Genomic DNA, 21676 nt, shown 5'->3' on the forward strand with positions numbered 1-21676 from the left:
CGGGTGCCCAGGTCGCAGGGGACAGGAACAGAACTGCTTGTGGTGCAGAGGGACGGAGGCAGCATGCATGGGCACATGGGTGTGGTGCATTCAAGGAGCCTGGCTTGACTTACTTCCTTGTTTCTGCCTCACTGGCCATGCACTCCTGAGGGCTCCAGGCCTCCACTTGAAAAGGGGTGCGTTAGGCTCGTTGCACTAGCTGAATGGTCTCTGGTTCTCTACATTTCAATTCCTCACGCTTTTCATCCAGGACCTTCCTATGTAGTACAGAAGACTCTCTCACATCATTTGCACTCTGGAACCGCTGTCCTGGTCATTTTTCTGTCTTCTCTAGCTGTAGTGGAGAAGGGGTGAATTAGGCCTCAGCAATAGGCTTTTGAGGTTCTTCCCTCATGTCCTTTCTTAGCTTGAAAGTTCGTTTCTTTTTATCATTGAATAATATTCTATTGTATGAGTGTACCACAGTTTGTTTACCCATTCACTTAGTGAAGGACATATTGGTTGCTTTCAATTTTTGGCAATAATAAAGCTGCTATCAACATTTTAGATACGTTTTCTACTCATTTGGGTAAATCCATTGAAGGCTGATTGCTGGATGTATGGTAAGCCTATGTTTAGCTTTGTAAGAAACTCCCAACTTTCTTCCAAAGTGGCTGTCCCATTTTGTATTCCCACCAGCAATGAATGAAAGAGTTCCTGTTGCTCTACATCCTTGTCAGCATTTGGTGTTGTCAGTAGTTTAGATTTTGGCCTTTCTAATAAGGATGTTGTGGTATCTCACTGTTCCTTTTTGCAATTCCCTAATGACTTACGATATTGTGTATTTCTTCATATGCTTATTTGCCATCTGTATATTTTCTTTGGTAAGATTAGATCTTTTGCCCATTTTGTAACTGGGTTGTTTACTTTCTTATTATTGAGTTTTAAGAGTTCTTTGTATATTTTGGGTATAAGTCCTTTATCAGACATGTGCTGTTGGGTTTTTTAAATTTCCCTAATACAATTTTATTGAGATATATTCACAAACCATACAAACCATCTGAAGTTTACAATCAGTGGCTCACAGTATCATCACATAGTTGTGCATACATCACCATGATCAATTTTAGAAGTTTTTCAATTTCCAGAGAAGAAATAAAAATAAAAAATAAAACCCAAATCCTTATCCACCCAAGGTGGATCCACCTTATCCACCCCCCCATTACTGGCTCATACTATTGATGAAAGAATAATAAAATACTACTGTTAATATAGTCCATAGTTTGCAGTAGGTACATTTTTCCCATATGCCCCTCATTATTGACTCCTTATAATAGTGTCATACATTTGTATTAGTTCATGAAAGAACTTTTCTATACTTGTAAAGTTAATCACAGTCATCGTTCACCACAAGATTCACTGTGTTAAACATTCCCATGTTTTAACCTCCAACTTTCCTTCTGGTGATATACATGACTCTAAACTTCCCCTCTCCACCACGTTCATACACAATTTAGTACTGTTAATTGTTCTCACAATAACATGTTACCATCACCTCTATCCATTTCCAAACGTTTAATTTCAACCTAGTTAAGCATTCTGCACATATTAAGGAACCACTCCTCATTCTTTAGCCTCATTCTATATTCTGGTAATCTGTATTGTATATTTTATGTCTATGAATGTTCTAGTTTGCTAGCTGCCAGAATGCAATATACCAGAAACAGAATGGCTTTTAAAAAAGGGGAATTTAATAAGTTGCTAGTTTACAGTTCTAAGGCCAAGAAAATGTCCCAATTACAACAAGTGTATAGAAATGTCTAATCAAAGGCATCCAGGAAAAGATAACTTGGTTCAAGAAGGCCAATGAAGTTTAGGGTTTCTCTCTCAAGTGAGAAGGTACATGGAGAAAACAGAGTTTCTCTCTCATCTGGAAAGGTACATGGTGAACACAGTCAGGGTTCTTCTCTTATCTGGAAGGGCACATGGCAAACACACGTCATCTGCTAGCCCGTTCTCCTGGCTTCCTATTTCATGAAGCTCCCCAGGAGGCGTTTTCCTTCTTCATCTCCAAAGGTCGCTGGCTGGTAGACTCTGCTTCTCGTGGCTATGTCATTCTGCTCTGCTCTCTCTGAATCTCTCATTCTCCAAAATGTTTCCTTTTTTATAGGACTTCAGAAACTAATCAAGACCCACGCAAATGGGTGGAGACATGTCATCACCTAATCCAGCTTAACCACCACTCTTGATTAAATCACATCTCCAGGGAGATGATCTAATTACAGTTTCAAACATACAGTATTGAATAGGGATTATTCTGCCTTTATGAAATGGAATTTTGATAAAAACATGGCTTTTCTATGGTACACACATCCTTTCAAACCAGCACATGAGTTTACATATTATAATCAGTTCATATTAGTAAGCTCCTATAATATTTATCCTTTTGTGTCTAACTTATTTCACTTAAAATAATGTCCTTAACGTTCATCCATTATATCACGTGGTTTGGGACTTCATTCTTCTTCCTGATAAATAACAATCCATCATATGTACATACCATACTTTGTTTATTCATTTTTATGTCGACAGACACTCGGGTTGTTTACATCTTTTGGAAACTGTAAATAGCGCTGCTGTGAACACTGCTGTCCAAGTGTCTGTGTCACTGCTTTCAGATCTTCTGGGTATATCCCGAGTAGTAGGACTGCCAGGTCATAAGGCAACTCTATACTTAGCTGCCAAACTGTCTGCCAAACTGACAGTCTGCCAAACTGTCCTCCACAGCGGCTATCCCATTTTACATACCCACTAGTGGTGAATAAGTATTCCTATTTCTTCCATCCTCTCCAATACTTGTAGTTTCTTGTTTAATAGTAGCCATTCTAGTATGTGTGAAATGATATCTCATTGTGATTTTGATTTGCATTTCTCTAATAGCAAGTGAAGCTGAGCATCTTTTCATGTTCTTTTTATCCGTTTATATTTCCTCTTTGAAAAAATATCTATTAATGTTCTTGCCCATTTTTTAGTTAGGGTATTTGTCTTTTTATTGTTGAGTTGTAGAGTTTCTTTATATATTCTGGATATCAAACCCTTATCAGCTATATGGTTTCCAAATATTTTCTCCCTTTGAGTCAGTTGTCTTTTCATCCTTTTGACAAAGTCCATTGAAGCACAGAAGTATTCAGTTTTGAGGAGCTCCCATTTATCTATTTATCCTTTCATTGCTTGTGCTTTGGGTACACAGTCTAAGAAACTACCACCTATCACTAGATATTAAGATGTTTCCCTACATTTTCTTCTAAGAATTTTATGGTACTGGTTCTTATATTTAGGTCTTTGATTCATTTTGCATTAATTTTCACATAGGGTGTGTGACAGAGGTCTCCTTTCATTCTTTTTGTTATGGATATCCATTTCTCTGAACATCATTTATTGAAAAACTGTTCTGCCCCAGATAAGTGCACCTGTGAGCCTTGTCAAAACTCAACTGTCATTGGCCTGAGGGTCTATTTCTGAACTTTCAATTTGATTCCATTGATCTATACAGAAGTGTTTTACAGAAATTTTTAATTTTAATGAAGTCCAACTTATCAATTTTTTTCTTTCATGGATCATGCTCTTGGTGGTATATCTTGAAACTTGTTACTAAGTCCAACTTTTTTCTCTTAAATTATCATCTAGAGGTTGTATAGTTTTGAGTTTTACATTTATGTCTCTAATATACTTTGAGTTAATTTTTGTGACAGGTATTAAGTCTGTGTCTAGAATGATTTTTTTGTATGTGGATGTCCAGTTGTTTCAGCACCATTTGTAGAAATGACTATCTTTTTTCCACTCAACTGCCTTTGCTTCTTTGTCAAAGATCAGCTGGCTATATTTGTAACTGCTTAATTTTACAAATAATAAAAATATATTAAATGATAGGAAACAGAAAATAATATTTTCAGGTGAACTCTATAAAAGAAAGACTCACTACCACTAGACCAAGTAGAATAAAGATGGGAAAGGATATTGAAGGGTCCTTTTCTGTGCCAGAGGTAGTTAGAAACACCCCAGGAATAGCCATGTTTATACAGCTACCCCAACTTCTACACTTAGGAACATCTCCAATAATTCACTGACGAAAGGGAGAGCAAAGGATAAAGCAGAAAAACAAGAGAGTTAAGACAATCAAAGTTAAAACCATGACCAAGAAATAGGCATCTTAAGAACCTGTATAAGGAAAAAGCATAATGAAGACAATAGCAACAACTGACATTTATGGGGCACTGCAGATATGCCAGGAACTTTCCTACACAATATATCTGCACTCCTAAAAAAAAAAAACTTACAAGTAGGTATTTACACCCATAGATAAGGATTCCAAATGAGAAAACTGAGGTTTGCATAGGCTACATGGCTTACTCAAGGGTGCACAGCAGGTTAATGCAAGAACTAGAATGAAGACTCAAATTTATTTGGCTATAAAGCCTGTGCTCTAGCTACTAGCCTAAATCTGTTTCAAGATATGAACCAGAAAAATATATTTTTTTAAAATTAAATAACTACAAATGAGGGAATCAGAAAGAAAAAAAATGGGGGAGGAGGAATACCAAAAAACAACAACAAAAAAAAGTAAGGTAAAAGAAAAATTTGATAGATGACTAAAAAGAAAGGGGATAAACATGGAAGATTATTGTTCAAGGTTAGTGTATATCATTTTAACATACTATTTCTACATGTAAGTATGTGTGTCTGGGAACAAATGGAAGCAACTGGGTTAGGAAGGATTTTGAAAATGATACTGAAATGTTTATTTTTGGATTGCCCCCACTGGCTATGATGTAATTACCATGGAAAGAGAAACTGGCAAGAGACTGGGTATGACTGCAAAACCATGTTACATTATAAAATAAATGGACCAATTCATGCTAACTTCACCTCAGAAAATGGACAACTCTTTATTATAAATTGCTAGCACTAAACCAAATATTCTCTCACAGGAAGTAAATAAATTAATAGAACTATAGAGTTTCCTTTTGAAAGAACCTTTGTCACATAAAACTGTAAGACCAATAGTGATAATGTTTTACTTCATTATGAGGACATTCTGAGAAAACCAACAGACAAAGCCAAAAGCTTTGGAAACTCTGGGCCATCTGCCACATCCGTTATCTGTTATTCCCTTTTTTTTTTCAAAATAGCAGTGATTTAATAAACAACATAAAAGACAAAAGAAAAGAAAGCAATAATCTTTCAAAGATATTTTTTCTCCATTCTAGCATTTCTTCCTTTTTATCACCATATTCATCATCATTACTTATGCACTCTACCACTAACCACTGAGATAAAAACAAAAATACAAAAAACATTGTCATTCTGATAATATATCGCCTTGACCAATTATTCCACAACTGGGTCCCAGAGAAAGTCAGACAGCTCTGAATCTGCATACCACCTCCCCCCCACCCTTCCACTCCACCCCAGTTACAACAAATCAAAATGACCTGAACTTTTTGGAGTCTGGATCCTCTCCAGCTCTAGAGTTAAAAGTGTGTGGAAGGACTCTGCAGTGCATGAAATCAGGAACACTCCTGAGGGAACACATTCTTCTCACACAACGTGTTGCCAATAGATGTCCAAAACGTTCAAAGCACATACAAAATTAATTTCATTTACAGAAAAGGAAACATCCTGACTATAGCTGTCTAACTAGGATCTGATAGCTTCTCCATAAATGCTGATTTTCTTCTGGTACATTTTCAGATTTTGCCCTTCATGATAATGTGAAAGAGTACAGAATCAAGTAGAAATTGAGCTATAGAACTAACACTTGTAATGAAACTAAAAATTTTTTCACCTTTTTGTATTTCTTTTGGTCACTAAGGCTTAACTGCCATCTAATGACAGAATGCCCTCTTTCTTTTTAGAATTTATGGACTAAACAATCCATAAAATACCTTTAGAATTCAACGAATACATTCCATAAACATACCCTTTTTCTTTTTATTGTACTCTAGACAGAACGAATGCCTCTGCCTCCTTGATTTTGGCAGACACTTGTAATCCATTCCAAATCCCAATCTCCATGTTGAACCGAGTTTTTTTAATCTCATTTTTTAAAAAAGTCTTTTCCTTCTATGAATGAACCTTCCAACTTGCTTAATCTCCTCCAAGACATCTGCTCTCTGATGAAACCCAGGAGCCTCTAACTCTTGAGTAGAGCATTCAACTATGTGGTCTTAAAAGAGCCATAAGCATGGACTCCTCTGGAAATATGCACTCCAAATTTGGATAAAATTTTCTAGGAGCTATCTGACATAATGTTCTATAAAAATGTCCAAGAGGTGACACATTTTGAAGCTCCATACGTCATTTACTGAAACATGTCCAAATATAAGATTCATACAAGAAAAATAAACTGTGTCATTTTTTTGAGGTTTGGGAATGACATCTAGGGATGTCCTAATAAAATAACCAGCCTTTGCTGCCATCTTGCGGTAGAAACTATGTAGTAAAATCCAGCATTCTCCAGAAAATAAAAACTTGCAACACCAATGGTGTAGAAACAGTGGAAACCCAATAACCTTCAGGCAACTGGCCCTACTAATGACCACCATCCCAAGCTACTTTGTCTTTGCCAACACATATCAGTGTTGCTTAAAAGAAACAAGTCCCACCAATACCACGGTCCATGCCAAATGGTTTATTATGGAGCTCATTAAAAATTCACATGCTCATATATATATATATACACACTACTCCTAGGCAATCAGAGTCAGTAGGTTCTGATTCTACTGAAACAAATCAAAATAAAACATATAGTTAACCCTTAATTGAAGGGCTGATATTTTTAGCCAAGTCTGTGTAGTGGTTATTTAAAAATCATATTTGGGTTGCTTTATAAATTTGGGGGCATCTTAAATAAGTAAATATATACATAAATAGTTAAAGGGATTTAACTGAATTTTATTGGTACAATAAAAATGGAGGAACAGAATTTTTAAAGAATGAAAAATAATATGGGATGGGGTCCCCTAAAAACAGTATTATAAATCTATGATGAAAACCACAATACATTTTTGAAGATTTATATATATGAGCTCTTAACAAGGAAAGAAAGATGCAGCCAAAGTGGGGGGGGGGGGGAAATAATAAAAATAAATGCTGGATTAAATGGGAGAGATATAGTTAGCTGAGAATCTCTTCCTATCTCGTTGCCAACAAGTATTCTTACGCAAGAATACTTTTTTCCTTAACAAATGAAAATAAGAGTATATTTCAAAGCAAATACGAATGCAATCAAGCTTTACTTTTTCACACTTCACTGACCCAATCCCTCAGTCCAGATCACTCAAACATCAATGAATAAATATGTATTTAATATTTGTTCTTCCCCGCCAACCCACATCACCATCCCCCCCTCAGACAAACATACTGTTTACAGAACTGGGTACCGTTTCTACTGTTTGGCCCTAGTCTATGTTTCCCTCCTGCTTCTTAAATACACCTATTTTGAAATCACTCCATTTCTCAACTATCTGATACTCTCCTACCACAGGTCACTGCCAGAAGTTTTCCTTATCCCCAAATGCCTTCTCTCATGCCTGATGTTTAAAATTCTAAAAGTCTTTAAGGCCCAACTCACAAAACTTTCTTAGTTCCCTCAGTTGGAATTAACCTCTTTCTTTCTGGCAATATCATAACTGTTTGTCAAGATTAATTTAGGACACTAGTCTTAGTTGAGCACCTCAAAGCCAGAAACACACCCTACTCATTTCTGCCTTCCATTATCTAGTACCAAGGGCCCTGTTCATAGCACAACCTCAACACAGTGGTAGAATTGTTTTGATGAAATTTTAAAATTTAACCTGATTATGGCTTACAATCTTTAATGTGATGTGGCCCTCAAATTGAATGCTTTTAAAGAAGCCAAATCTTCCAAGCTAACTCCATGTCCTGAAGAATGTTTGCTCCTACATCAACTATACCATTAACTACATTGTGTTCTTCTGTTTACTTCAAGATCAAGGAGGTATGCAAGCCAAGAATCCCAACAAGGATCCCTAAACCAAAATCTGCAGACACCACTAAGCTTTCCACTAAGGCTCCCTCAGGGCCGAGAGATAAGTCTAATCACCACACTGGCTGTGGGAAGCTACATATCATAAGGACGGTCACTTCCAACACTTTTCTCCATATGGGAGGGAAAAGGTAAGTCATACCAATATACCATCTGGATACATTCATCTACAGAAATATCTGTAAGGCTGAAATTACCACTCCAGAAGGTGAAAACAGGAAGGGACATCCCTCCAGGAAATGGTGTAGCAGCAAACTGACAGATGGTTCACTCAGATTGGAATACCTGGTGAAGATCATCCTGAAAGAGCAGCCTCTCTATAATCATCACACCCATATATGTGTATACACACACACACACATTCACAAGTACACATATACCCCATGTACACCCGATTCCTCATCCTACTTGTAAAACAGTCCAAAGTAATCCCTGGACTGCCTATCATCAGTTTTGGATATGATTAAATTCACTAGAACAGTTCAAGAGTTTTCGGGTGAATACAGCTGGAGATCATCTTTCATTCAACCGAACTTTATTGAATAATCATATTTTTGCCAAGAAAAATGTGCTAGGGAGAATTGCTAATCTGTTTTAAGAAAGATCATTTCCATCAAAATGTCAGGACATTTAGAATCATCCTTTAAGGTCTAAAACTATGATTTCTCTATGGCCAGGGGACAAAAGTGATTATTCTTAGTTACAAGGAGGAAGGAAGCAACAAAAATGAGCAACAGCTAAACACATCCTTTGTGTGGGCTACTTTATAATCACTGGTTTAGTCTGCTGGCACTTGGCATCATTTTTCTAATAGGTTGCCTCCTTTATATATACTAGCCTATGGACCCATGGAATCATTGCTAGGCTTGTAAGGCAAACCATTTAGGTTGGCAGTGCTGCTATCTAAAGCAATCAAGCCATGTGAGAGTCAAAGGATGCTAGTAGTTTCAGATCTTTCAGGGAGACAGATTGCTAAATGTTTTTTTAAAAAAACAAAACAAAATGGACAACATTTTATATCATAGAAAATTCTTTAATCATACCTCCTCCCGGAATAAACACTACAGAAACATCAATCAGTTCAATAAAAGCTTGGGTTTAGGAGAGCCAAATTCAAATCCTCACTTTTCACTGAGTGACACTGAGCTTAATATTCATCAGTCTAAGCCATGAGTTTCTCATATGTAAAACAGGAGAGATAAATAATTCTGCAGACCCCTTTCAGTTTTAATAACACACTAATAAAATAAATAAGTAAATAACCCACTAGTAAGTCCAACTACAGGATGCTGACTTCAACCAGCCATTCACAAGTTTGGACACAGTTCCCTAGCAGTAAGCTAAAGTAATTCTTTCCATCACAATGAAAATTCCTTCTCATTGAATTAAGAGAATGGTATGACAGTGTAGACAGAGTAACATAATGATGCTTTTAAGACACGGCATTTATGATTGGGAGACAATTACATTTCACAGACTCTCAGTCAGGGAAAAAAAATTGTTCAATGAAGAGCATGACTTAACAAAGTTCTCTGTGAGCTTGCAGTGGATAATCCTAGAGGTTAAGGACAATGCAGCAGCCAGCTGTCCAGAGATGGTGCCAGCAGAGCAGGAGAAGAGAAGCTGCCATTCCCAACACTCACCAGCCAAGCCCATGTCAAAACAATGATATCAATGTACAAATACTCCCAAGCCCACTCCAATTTAAAGGAGGAAGAGAAGGAAGTGGAGGCAGTGGTAGACCTATGCAAGCCAAAGAGAAAGAGATGATGTGTAGCAGACCTAGTGGCCAAGTAGAAGACGGAGAAGGTGGTGAGGTCAGGTGAATTAAAAGCCTAAAGTGGAAAAGACCAAGTTAAAGGAAAACAAATATATAAGAAAGTGAAAGGGAATAGTAGACTACAAAAGAAGTTGATGAAACTCTGACACCAAAAATAATATAAAGGACAATTCAAAGGGAATTGCAGGATAGTAAACATATGGACAATACCATGGGAAAACAAGAGTGGAGTGCTTAGTGCTGGGTGTGACATAAAGCAGGTATTAAATAAACCTTGAGTGAACAGAGGATGTGAATGAGGGACAAGGACAAAAGGATCATTTGGTCAAAACATAAGTGTGAAAGTGTGTTAAGAGATGGCAATGATGTATGACAGAGTTTAAAAGCAAATAAGTTGGTTACATTCAACAGTGATAATTCTGCTAATGGGAAGAAAAAAACAGTGGAACCCCTACAGTGAAAACTGATTAGACTGAAAAGGAACATTATATCAACCATGAGATACTGGAAAAACGAGCACCAACAATACTCCCAGAAAAACAAAATTATCTGGGAAAGTTTTACCTTGAAGAGAAGCACAAAATAGTTTGTATGTGAGAGATTTCAAAACCAACATTGTCAGAAGACTCCCTAAAGCAAGGTTTCCTGCCAAAGTGGCCTAAGTTCAAGAGTAAGCAAGAAATGAGACAAGATATCCTACGAAGCACTTTTTAAAAGACTAGGAAAATATCAACACTTTTAAGACATCAGCAGAAACCTACCTTTATATTTAAATGGAAATACAGTAACACAGGGGTGTCTAGCAAAAAATATATGCATATATAATATATATATTATATAAAATATATATATAATACAATAAAAATGCAAATACAACTAACAACTGGGAATACTATTTGGAGCTTCACAAAATAGTATTTGACCTATACCACCACTGAAAGGTACAGAAGCCTGCTTCTGAAGCCTGTGTCAGCAGAAATATGGCCCCCCTGAAGAACAATGAAGTAAAAGATGTCCTGATAATGCTATTGACTTTATCTAGCTGATTAAATTTTTTAAAAAGCAGATAAAAATCCAAGAGAATGAATACAAATCCAATTTCTAACAAAAAATTTTAAAACCTGATTATTTTATGCTGGACTCATTCCTCCAGCCCTATCTAACTTCAATGGTTTCTGAAGTAATTTCTCAGTAACCTTTGAAACAAAGTATCTGATGTCAACAGGAAAGTGAATGAACTAGTGTATGACTGGTAATTATGAAATGAATAATGGAGTAACTGATGTAAAACACTGGGGTATGTTTCAAATTTCTTCTTCTTGAAATATTTGATATTCAATACAGAGTCTAACTCTGAGTCTGGGCAACAGTCTGTAAACTATAGCCTGTAGGCCAAATTCAGTTAGTCTATTATTATACGGCCTAAGAGCTAAGATTATAGAGTTGGGAAAAAATCTAAAGAAGAAAATATTGTGTCCATAAATAAAGTTTCATTGGAACACAGCCATGCTCATTTACTTAAATATTATAGTCTATGACACCTTTCACAGTACAACAGCCGAGTTGAACAGCTGCAAAAGAGACCCTCAAAGGCTAAAATACTATTGTACAGAAAAAGTTTGCCAACCCATAGTTTAGTGTGAACTAGACCAAGAAACTCAGTTACAAGAACTTAAAAAGCAATTAATCAACTACATTTTAAGAGGGATATTTGTAATTTTAGAATTCTATGAAAGTTGATGAAAATGAGGAAATTACATTTCAAGCTGTTTGTGATATATTTAGTAAAATATATAATTTATGAATGCATCCAAGTGTTCAGCTAAGGAACATAAGAACTGTTCAAATAGGGCGGGCCGCGGTGGCTCAGCGGGCAAAGTGCTTGCCTGCTATGCCGGAGGACCTCGGTTCGATTCCCGGCCCCAGCCCATGTAACAAAAACGGAGAAACAGAATACAATAAAACAAGAAAATGTTTAAAAAATGTTTCCCTTTCTTCCTTCCTTCCTTCCTTCTATCCTTCCTTCCTTCTCTCTGTCTTTCCTTTAAAAAAAAAAAAAAAAAAAGAACTGTTCAAATGATTTGTGTCACTAAATAATATAATATGTTATTGTTTAAACTGAGGGGAGGGAAATGAAAGTATTTCTAGGCCTTCTAAATACCTGGGTGGTATTTTTCAAGAGATTCAGAGGCATTTAGTACAATCACAGCAGGATCTTTTCAGGTGATTGGGAGGAATATATATATATGTATCTATATCTTAAACTTTCAAAACTGTTATCAAGAACCACTCATTTAATCATTTGCAAGAACTGCAGAAATTGTATACAGTAAAGTAAAAGTAGCCCATGAAGTTTATCTATGTGTCCATTTGTTACAGTCTTCAAGAACAGAACAATAACTAATAATGTAGATTTTTCTCTCTTTTTCCCTTTTAACCACCAATGGTAATTCATCCTGTCCCTTTTAATGTCTGTCTTAAAAATAAAATTTGCATTTTGATTGACCCAAACATCTTTGTGCATGACCATGTTAATGTATAAATCTTAGAATGTAAGTAGATTTATTTTTCCCTCTCATTTCTTTACAGTGTCTAAAACAGGGCCAAGTATGAGAACTCAATAAATGATTATGAAAAGTACACGCCCTGAAGTTGATATTGTGTGTTATCAACATCTACCGTAAAAATTCCAAGTCTGAATTTTATATGATGAGGCAGTGCTTTACAAGATCTAGTAAGCATGGCTGCCTATACATAAAATTAATACTGCAAAGGCCTGACTTTGATGTGAGAAAAGGAAAAAAAAAATAACCTGAGTTTTCAGGTCCAAAGGAAAAATCCAGGGTATTCCCCCACTTAATCATTTCTGAAAGGAATTCAGTATAGAAAAAGCAATTCAATTTGAAGGAGATACCACAAAATGGTATTACTCATTTTATGTACACACACACACATTTACATGCTTATTTTAGCAATCTCAAAAACAAAATAACAGTCACATTGATTTTAGGTGGCAAAACCCATTGCCAATGAGAATTAGCTCATTTTATACATCAAAAGTCTGCTGTCCTCCTTCAAAACATAGTTTACAAAACTAAATCCAAACATATTAGTAGACACCCTACAACTGGACTTCTAATGTATTTCTAGAAAAAGAAATGTAAAATCTGCCAAATCATTTGCAAATCCTAGATAGAATTTTGACAACTATTCCAGTAGATCAAGTTCTCTGGACAAGGAACTTTTAGGTTGAGTTCACCAAGATGTGCCTATGAAATAACAATAAGTAATTATTTAATTAACAAATACTTAATGAATGCTTCCTATATACCCAGATACTATAGCAGGCCCTGAGGATACAGCAAAGAGCAAGATGAACAAAGTCCCTGTTCACATGAAGCTTCCATTCTAATGTGGGGAGACAATATTAATTTAATAAGGGCATAACAGTTGTTACGAGTTCTGCCATGAATTAAAATAAGGTGATCATGTAATAGAGCGATTGTATGGCTACTCCAGATTGGCTGACCAGAAAGTGCCTATGTGGGCAAATAATGTTTGAACCAAGGTCTTCATTTTAAGAAAGAGCCAATCATTTGAGATTCAGAGAGACAGCACAGAAGGGAAAAGGAACAGCTCTTACAAAAGTTTAAGACAGAATGAGCTTGACCTGCTGAGGAAGAAAATGAAGACTGGTGTGGCTGAGATAAGAGTAAACTTGAGGGGAGTTAGTAATAGAAGTTCTGACAGAGACCACCTATGGTAAATATTCTGGGTTTTATTTTGTGTGCCAGGGAGAAAGCTGGAGGCTTTAACCATGAATGTAATCTGATTTTTCTTTTTAAAAGATGACTGGCTGCTAAGCAAAGGATGTTCTGCAGAGGGAAAGATGGAAATTGGAAGTCTTGTTGGGAGTTTATTGCAATGGTTAAGGCAAAAGAGGATGACAGTGTGTACTTGGATGGAGATAACAAAGGAGACAAATGGGAAGAAAGACTCAGGATATATTTTGGAGGTAGAGACAACAGGACATAATATATTAGCTATAATGTGTAAAGGAAATAAATGAATTAATCTGGATAATACTAGACCTTTATTTGCGAAATTGGGTTTAATTTACTAAGATGGAAAAGTCTGAAGAAAAAGATTTGAGAAATAATTCAATTGGATCCTGGCCATGTTACATCTGACACTTCATTAAATAAGTAAAGACATCATGAAAGCAGCCGGCATGTGAGCTTCAGATCAGGTCTGACCTGTTCACAAAATGATGGTCCTCAAAGCCCAATAGCAAAAGCTGCTTATTTGTAGTTCCAAGTAGCCAGTGTTCTTTAGAAGAGTAAAACTAGGGAGAATGTAACAGGTCATTTTATATGTCAACTAGGCTAGGATTTGGTGTCCAGTTGTTCGGTCAAACACTAGCCCAGATATTTCTGTGAAGATATTTTGTATATATGATTAACATCTACAATCAATTGACTTTAAATAATGAAGATTACCACCAATAACGTTGGTGGGCCTCATCCAATCATTTGAAGGCCTTAAGTGCAATTTCCTGAGGTTTCCCCAGAGAGAAATTCTGCCTCAGGACTATAACATCAACTCTTGTCTGAGTCTCCAGCCTGCCGACTGCTCCTACAGATTTTGGACTTGTCAGGCCCCACAATCACATGAACAAATTCCCTAAAATAAATCTCTAAATCAATCAATCAATCAATCAATCTTGTTGGTTTTGTTTTTCTGGAAAATTCTGATGAATATAGAGAGAAAGGTTTTAACAGACCCATTTTGATAACAATAATGTATAAAAACAAAAAGGTTTATAAACCATGAGATTTTTTTTTAATATTTAGAGATACATTATAGAAAAGGGTTCAAATTATTGTAGGGGTTGGCAAGTGCAAATTCTGTAAGGAAGACCACAATTGGGAAGTCTGCTGAAGGTTTCAATGAATTTTCCAGAAGCTGGCTGGCTGAAATAGAGACATAAATTATTTCTGCCTGTTGATTTCAGCAATTCCTCCTTTAAAGCCTTCACTTGATGACATGAGATGCATTGCTGAAGACAATCTCCTCATTTGATTATAAATCAGCCATACATGCTATTAACTGACTACTGATTTAAATCTAGAAAATACACCCACAATAACAATGAGGCCACGGCTTGCTTAACCAAAATAGATACTATAACCTCACCTAGTTGACATTTGAACTTAACCATCATAGTCCATCCTTTGTCAACTTGGCATCCATACACATCTCCTTGAATCATATTTAATTTCTAAAAAAAAATAATAGTCATACTTTCACCTAATTCAACTGTCCTGCACACAACAGCAAATGCACTAGAACCTTCCCCAGAAAAGGATGCAAGTCCTTGGGTAATATTCCCTTTTAAATTTGATATCCTGTAAATTAAATACTACAATATAAAGTTAATACAATGTATATGATAAGGGGATAAAATAGGGAAGGAAACAAAGATACTTCTTTGTGTAAATGTTCATAACAAAACATTTCCATAAATCATATTCTTAAGAAAACAAAGAAATACTCATAATCATTATAGTCCTCATTTCTGTAATTGGTCATATGAATATAGCTTATATTTATAAAAACCTTCTTCAGTGTCCCCTCTCATATTCTCTTTACCCTCAGCAAGCAACTTAGCTGGCCTTGGCTCTTTGCCTGGTGGGGTGGCTCTTTGCCTGGTGGGCATTCCTGAAGTTTCTAGGCCATTGGTAGTCCTGCCTGGATTGAGTTGTCGCAGTTTTCCATAGACTTTAATCGCAGGGTACGGTAGTACTAGGGATTCCCTAGGGGATCTCCTGTATTCAAGGCAAACTTCTTTATTTTACTTCTATTGTGTACCTGCAGTCATATTTCCCCTTGATTATCAGGATCAATCACCCCAGTTAGTACAGTAATTCCATTCCTTGCCTGTTGATTCAGAAGCATGAGGAGCACAAAGTGACCAGTTGGTAGTCTTAACTTCCAGTTCAATGGAATTGAACTGTGTCTACTAGTAGAAGCACACCTCCTTTCGGAACTAAGACCTGTGAACTAACCGAGCTTATAAGTCCCAGGGGCAGGAAGCAAAAACCTTTCTAGTGGCTCACTAGGTGTAACAATGAGTAGTGTCACTCCCATTTCCACCTCTTGATTCCTGGTCCCTGAATCATGGTATTGCTCCCAGTTGACCCTCTAATTGAGCCTTAAAAGATGATTCCACCATTCTGTCAAACCACATGCTTCAGTATAATCAGGAACATGGTAAGACCAGTGAATATCATGCTCATTCCTGGGCTTCATTTACTGTGAAGTGGGTTCCTTGATAAGATTAATGCTGTGTAGAATTACCAGTATTGTAGATCAGACATTCGGTAAGTCCACTGATGATAGTTTGGGCAGAAGCAGTGCATTCAAGGAAGGCAAATTCATATCCAGGGTTTGCATCTATTCCCCTATAGCAGTATTCCAGTAAGAATAAATTTCTATTCCATGATGGACTTATTCTAATGTAATTAACCTGCACCAGTAGCAGAATAATCATCTCTGGGAATGGTGCCATATCAAGGACTGAGTACAGGTCTCTGCTGCTATCAGACTGGGCACTCAGCAGTGGCTGTAGCCAAGTTGGTCTTGGTGAATAGAATTCCATGTTGCTAAGCCCATCCATAACCTTCATCCTCACTGCCATGGCAACTTTGTTCATAAGTACATTGGTCAATGACAGGAATAGCTGTGGAAAGACATAGACTGAAAAGTCATCTTATCTACCTGATCACTAAAATCTTCCCCTGTGGTAGTCATCCTCTGATGAGCATTCACATGGTACACATATATCTTTATAATCTTTGCTGATTTAGAAAGGTTTATCTACATATCTCCTCCTAAGAAATCTTTGTCATCAATTTTCCAATCATATTCCTTCCAATTCTCTGACCATCCAGTCCACTTATGGCCACACCCCCAAGAATCATTACACAAATGAATCTCTAGTCATTTATCCTTCTAAGGAAAATGAACAGCCAGGAGCCTTGCTCAAAGTTCCCCCATGTGCAGGATTTCCACTTACTAATGTCCTCCAGGTATGTTCCAGAAAGAGGTTATAGTGCTACAACTGCCCACATTTGTATGGTAACTGTGTATCATGCTGAAATATGTGTAAACCAGGCCTGTGTTTCTCCTTCTCAGTCAATGCATCATAGAGAACTTCCAAGTGGAAGGTAAGGACTGGGAAAAGGAAAGTAATATGGCAGGAGTGGATGCCACAGGCATTTGAACTACTTGCTCATATAACTTAATTGTGCCTTTAGGATTTGTTCAAACACAAACTGGGGTTTCTTCTATATTCTGCTTCCATTTGGTAATGGAGTGCTGCTCTGCATGCCCCCCTTCATGGCATGTAGGGTCAGACAACCCCCAGTTCATGATGGGCAACTAATGTCTAAACCATGAGACTTTTAAACTGATAAAAGATCGTTATTTAAGAGACTTTTCACCACTGATCATTAGAATAGCTATTATAGATATATGTATATGTGTGTGTGTGTTGCGCACAAATTCTGATTTCAGATTGCCTGCACATAAATCCTAGCTCCCCCGCTTAGAAAATGAGTTACTTTGGCCATATCACTTAACCTCTCAATTTCTCAAGTTCCTCATCAAATGGGGATAACAGTAACTATCTTATGGTATTCTTATGTGGATTAAATGAATCAGTATATGTAAAGATATCAAAACAACTAGCACATGGTAAGCACTAGACAAATGGAAAGTAGTATTATTACATGAAGTCTTTCAGCAGTGCATACAGGAGCATCTTCACACTTCAGTTCTCTAGTTGGACACTGGTAAAAGATAACATCAAAGATTCAGAATTAGTTGGTTAGGGAAGAATATAAAAAAAAAACAAAAGAAGTAGGGGCTCAGAGTTTTGTAGATTGCTGAAAACATCCTCTTAAAAGTATATGTGTGTCAGTTATTTCCAAATCTATCTCCAGTGCTAGCTCACTCTGGAGTTTCAGACTCACATTCTCAGCTGCCTACTGGACATTCTACTTGGTAACTTAATAGGCATACCATTGAAATAAACAGGGAAAGTAAGTGTTCTCTTCAGTAAGTGAATGACCAAGCGACCATCTCCAACTACAGAATCTTTGGTCTCTACTCCATAAGTCATGGAGTCCATACTCTAATAGACATTCTCTCAAATTTAAGTTTCACATTGAGACATGCCCAGTTTAGCTAACTAAATAAAATCTCAGGCACTGTAACTGCTCACTTTAGCTGCAATGTTTTGAAGTCATGATTCTACTGCATGTATTGTTGACTATATACTTCAAATAGTTTCTTAAGGTAGGCAGGGAATAAGAAGATAAGTGAAGGAAATGTAATGAAATATTAGATGCCATTAGACAACTCCTGGGCTCCACAAACTGAAGTGGACTGGGCTGCACACTCCTTAGAACAAGTGATTTTCAACTGTCTTATCCTGGGCCATGACTACAGTCACCTCAAATGATGTCAATAATAGGCTGAACATCTGTTCCCATGTGGCCTGTGACAGCCCCAGCAAAATTCTAACAGCCCAGTCTTCTACTCTCAAAACTGTCTAGGTTGAATGAGAAATTAAATGTCCACCTGAGTAGATGAACGCCAACAGCTCTGTAGCATCCAGCATTCATTCATTCATTCAGCTAACATCTGTCAAACACCAATTAAGTGCCAGGTCCCATGTTGGGCACCAGCGCCATGCATGATTCTAATATAAAAATAACAGGTCTTGAAGAGAGCCATTCAATGTATACAAAGAGGTCATGTATAAATCAAAAACTTTTGAGTAACTGAATTATGTATCACTTTGGAAGACATAAGAACAGTAAAAATATAATAAATTCTCCTTAGACAGACAGATAGTAAGTAGGTAGATACACTAGAAGGTGTCAAATACAGTGTATAGCCAACAAATATTTGTTGAATAAATGGCTAGAAATGCTCAAATGCCTTGCCACGATGAGTGTGAACCAGGAATAGGTGATAGGGAAAGATGTTTATTTTATAGGGAATTAACATAATATGCAACAAAAATAAAGCATTATTACAATTAGTTTTCTTTTCTCTGATTTAAGTACTACCCCTCCCTTGATCTTCAACATAAAGCATAACTCCCATTTCACCATTAATATAGGAAGAATTAGGAAATCTCAGTTGGTTCAGCTGTGATTTCTTCCAAAGTAGAAATGCTATACAAATTACCGCTAGGCAAACTGTCAATAAATAATCAATCAGGCAGTCCCAAGGAAACCTACACTGTCATTTTTCTTAATAGCAGATAATAAAGCAAAGGCCTCTGATAAAAATGAATGTCAGCATTTGCAAAGGTTAATCTGGAAGGAGTCTAAGAAGTAGGATGATCCTGGGAACCACAACACATTGTCTTGATGGGAATCCTGGCAATTTATACAAAGGAAGCCACAGCACTTTAAAATTCTACTGTATTAAAATTATACTATAAAATTTTAATACTTTAAAATTATACTATATTAAACATTTATAACTGTTATTTATTTCAAAAAGTTAAACATTTATTTATTTTAAAGATAATCCTTTAAAAGATCATCTCTAAGGACCTCTCATTTTACATATTATTATACTGAGATCCAGAGAAGCCATGTGACAATCATGAAAAAAATATGCTTCAAATCTTATTCCCAAATCTCTTCCTTGCTGTGTTTTCCTAAGAATATCACCAAACTCTTCTCCGTTTCTTCATCTATAAAAACAACGGTAGCACTTACATTTAGGATGTTATGAAGATTAAATGAAAATTTTTTGTAAACATCTGGTACATTATAGACAAAACATGTTGACTTCCTTCCTTCCAGGGATGGACTAACTTGAGAACCACGAAACAGGTGAGGGGCAGAGGCAGGAACAAAACCCAAAATTAGAATTCCTAATCCAAATGGTCTCCTTCTCACCACTCAACAGGAATTCGTTTCTTAAATGACCTCAATTCTTGAATCATCCCATAAAACACAGCCTTAAACCTGAGTTGTGGGGTATTAAAGTAACTGTGAAAAACCATAGTGCCGCAAAGAAAGATATTTGTGCTTCAGGCATACAGGTACATCTGCTAGAAGCTGAACTGAAAGAGTCAAGAGTTTAATCAAGGAAGTATTATATTGGCTACATTTTTAAACATCTCCTCAGTTTGTACCTGAAGGCTGCCCATCTGGAAACAATACAACTGAAGAACTCAGTTGCCTTTAATGGATATTTCACAACTTATATTTCAAAATTAATGTTTGCAGTAATTATGCATCAACTATCTATTACACGTAGAGCCCTGTGAAAGATACAAACATGAACCAGACTTTGGCTTGTCCTAAAAAACTTAGATTCTGGTAGAGAAGAGAAGCAAAATGATAAAACATGATTTCATAATAAGACTTAAGAGACTTGAAAAGAAGACTTCAATGCCAGGCTGCCATTGAGGGATACTTAATGCTACTCTATTCTTAGATAAAATGCCCACTGTATCAGGAGTGGGCACACACAGTACAGCTTAGTAAACATTGTTTGAACAGTGTTGCCTGAATTCTAGTCAAGCTTCTAACAGGAACTAGCTATGTGAACTTGTAGAATTAATTGGACATATTTCAGACCTTCTCATCTGTGAAGCAAGTAGGTTCAAAAGGATGATCTCTCTCTAAGCACCCTTCCGAATCTAATACTACAAATTAAATGATAGCAAGAACAACAATAACATATTTACTGCGCATATATATGACAAGCACTGTGCAAAAATGCATTACTTGTGCTATCTTCATAACAATCTTACGAAATACTCATTATTATTAAACTTATTTTACAGATGAGGAACAGGAGACTATTACAATATGAGAGAGTACAGGAGTCACGATTTGAACTGAAGTGGTCTGACCCTATAGTCCAACGACTACGCAATATTGCCTCCCTTCAGGAAAACTGTCTTTTCCATTTTCAAGACAGAAAGAACAAAAACAGAGCTTGATAAAGGCTCCTTCCCTACAGGCGGGCGGATTCGAGTGACTGTCACAAGTGTCTGTTTCACATGTTTCTCTCACCACTCACCCCAAGATGCTAGAGCGCGCCTAGGGCTCAGCGCACTACCGCAGGACAGAAGACAGCGAGTGACTGGGAACCGCGAGCCGGGGCCCAACCGCGAGCCGGGGCCCGAAGGGCAAGGTGGGCCCCGCGGGGGCGCGGGCAGAGAGGGAATACCTGGGCTGCTGGCTGCTCCAGACGGCTGGTTCTTCCACCACTCGTCTCCGAGATCATCTGCCATCTCCGCTCCGGACGCTCTGTGGGCTGCCACCTAGGGAATAGGAAGGCGGCGGGGACTCGAGCTGACCGGGGGTTTAGAAGCCGGCGTTGTCACACGCGGAGACTCCCAGTAGACCCCACCGACACCGCCCAGCGGCGATGACGTCACGCCCCCGCTCCACCTCCCGGGCTACCCTGGCCAAGTTCGCAGCAGTTTCCTCAAGAGCCCAGATAGGCAGTGTTATCTGTAAACGCAATATAAATCCCCCAGAAGCACGAAGACAAGAACATTAGCAAACAAAAGAAAAGATTTTCTTTTAGTAGGGTATTTAAAGGATCTTTAAGCTTTATTTTTGCTAAAAAAGATGTTGTCGAAAGTGGGAGAGAGCACGCTAAGATACTTTTGCTCTGTTCAATTTCAAAGGACAACTCGGCGGGAGGAGACCCCTGCACGTGTGGGTGTTTTTGCTGATGTGAGTGTTTGGGCGTCTGTGTGTACTGTTTCCGCTTAGAAAACGTGCACACGGGATAGGTGA

At 37.2% G+C, this 21676-nt stretch overlaps 2 protein-coding genes across 7 annotated transcripts in view; one reads left to right on the forward strand and one right to left on the reverse strand.

Moving 5' to 3' along the window:
* Positions 1-11843, forward strand: part of FILIP1L (filamin A interacting protein 1 like) — a 361112-nt gene extending 349269 nt beyond the window's left edge. The window contains exon 6 of the mRNA XM_077118608.1: positions 7991-11843. Within this exon, the coding sequence (XP_076974723.1) occupies positions 7991-8182 (192 nt within the window). The 3' untranslated portion in view covers positions 8183-11843. The remainder of the gene's footprint in view (positions 1-7990) is intronic.
* The window catches only part of CMSS1 (cms1 ribosomal small subunit homolog), a 458243-nt gene extending 436940 nt beyond the window's left edge, over positions 1-21303 (reverse strand). For all 6 annotated transcript variants that reach the window (XM_077118620.1, XM_077118614.1, XM_077118612.1 and 3 more), the window contains exon 1: positions 21099-21303. In XM_077118620.1, the coding sequence (XP_076974735.1) occupies positions 21099-21155 (57 nt within the window). In that variant the 5' untranslated portion in view covers positions 21156-21303. The remainder of the gene's footprint in view (positions 1-21098) is intronic.
* Positions 21304-21676: the final 373 nt, after the last annotated feature.

The sequence above is a fragment of the Tamandua tetradactyla genome, chromosome 10, assembly GCF_023851605.1.
Source record: "Tamandua tetradactyla isolate mTamTet1 chromosome 10, mTamTet1.pri, whole genome shotgun sequence".
NCBI lineage: Eukaryota > Metazoa > Chordata > Mammalia > Pilosa > Myrmecophagidae > Tamandua > Tamandua tetradactyla.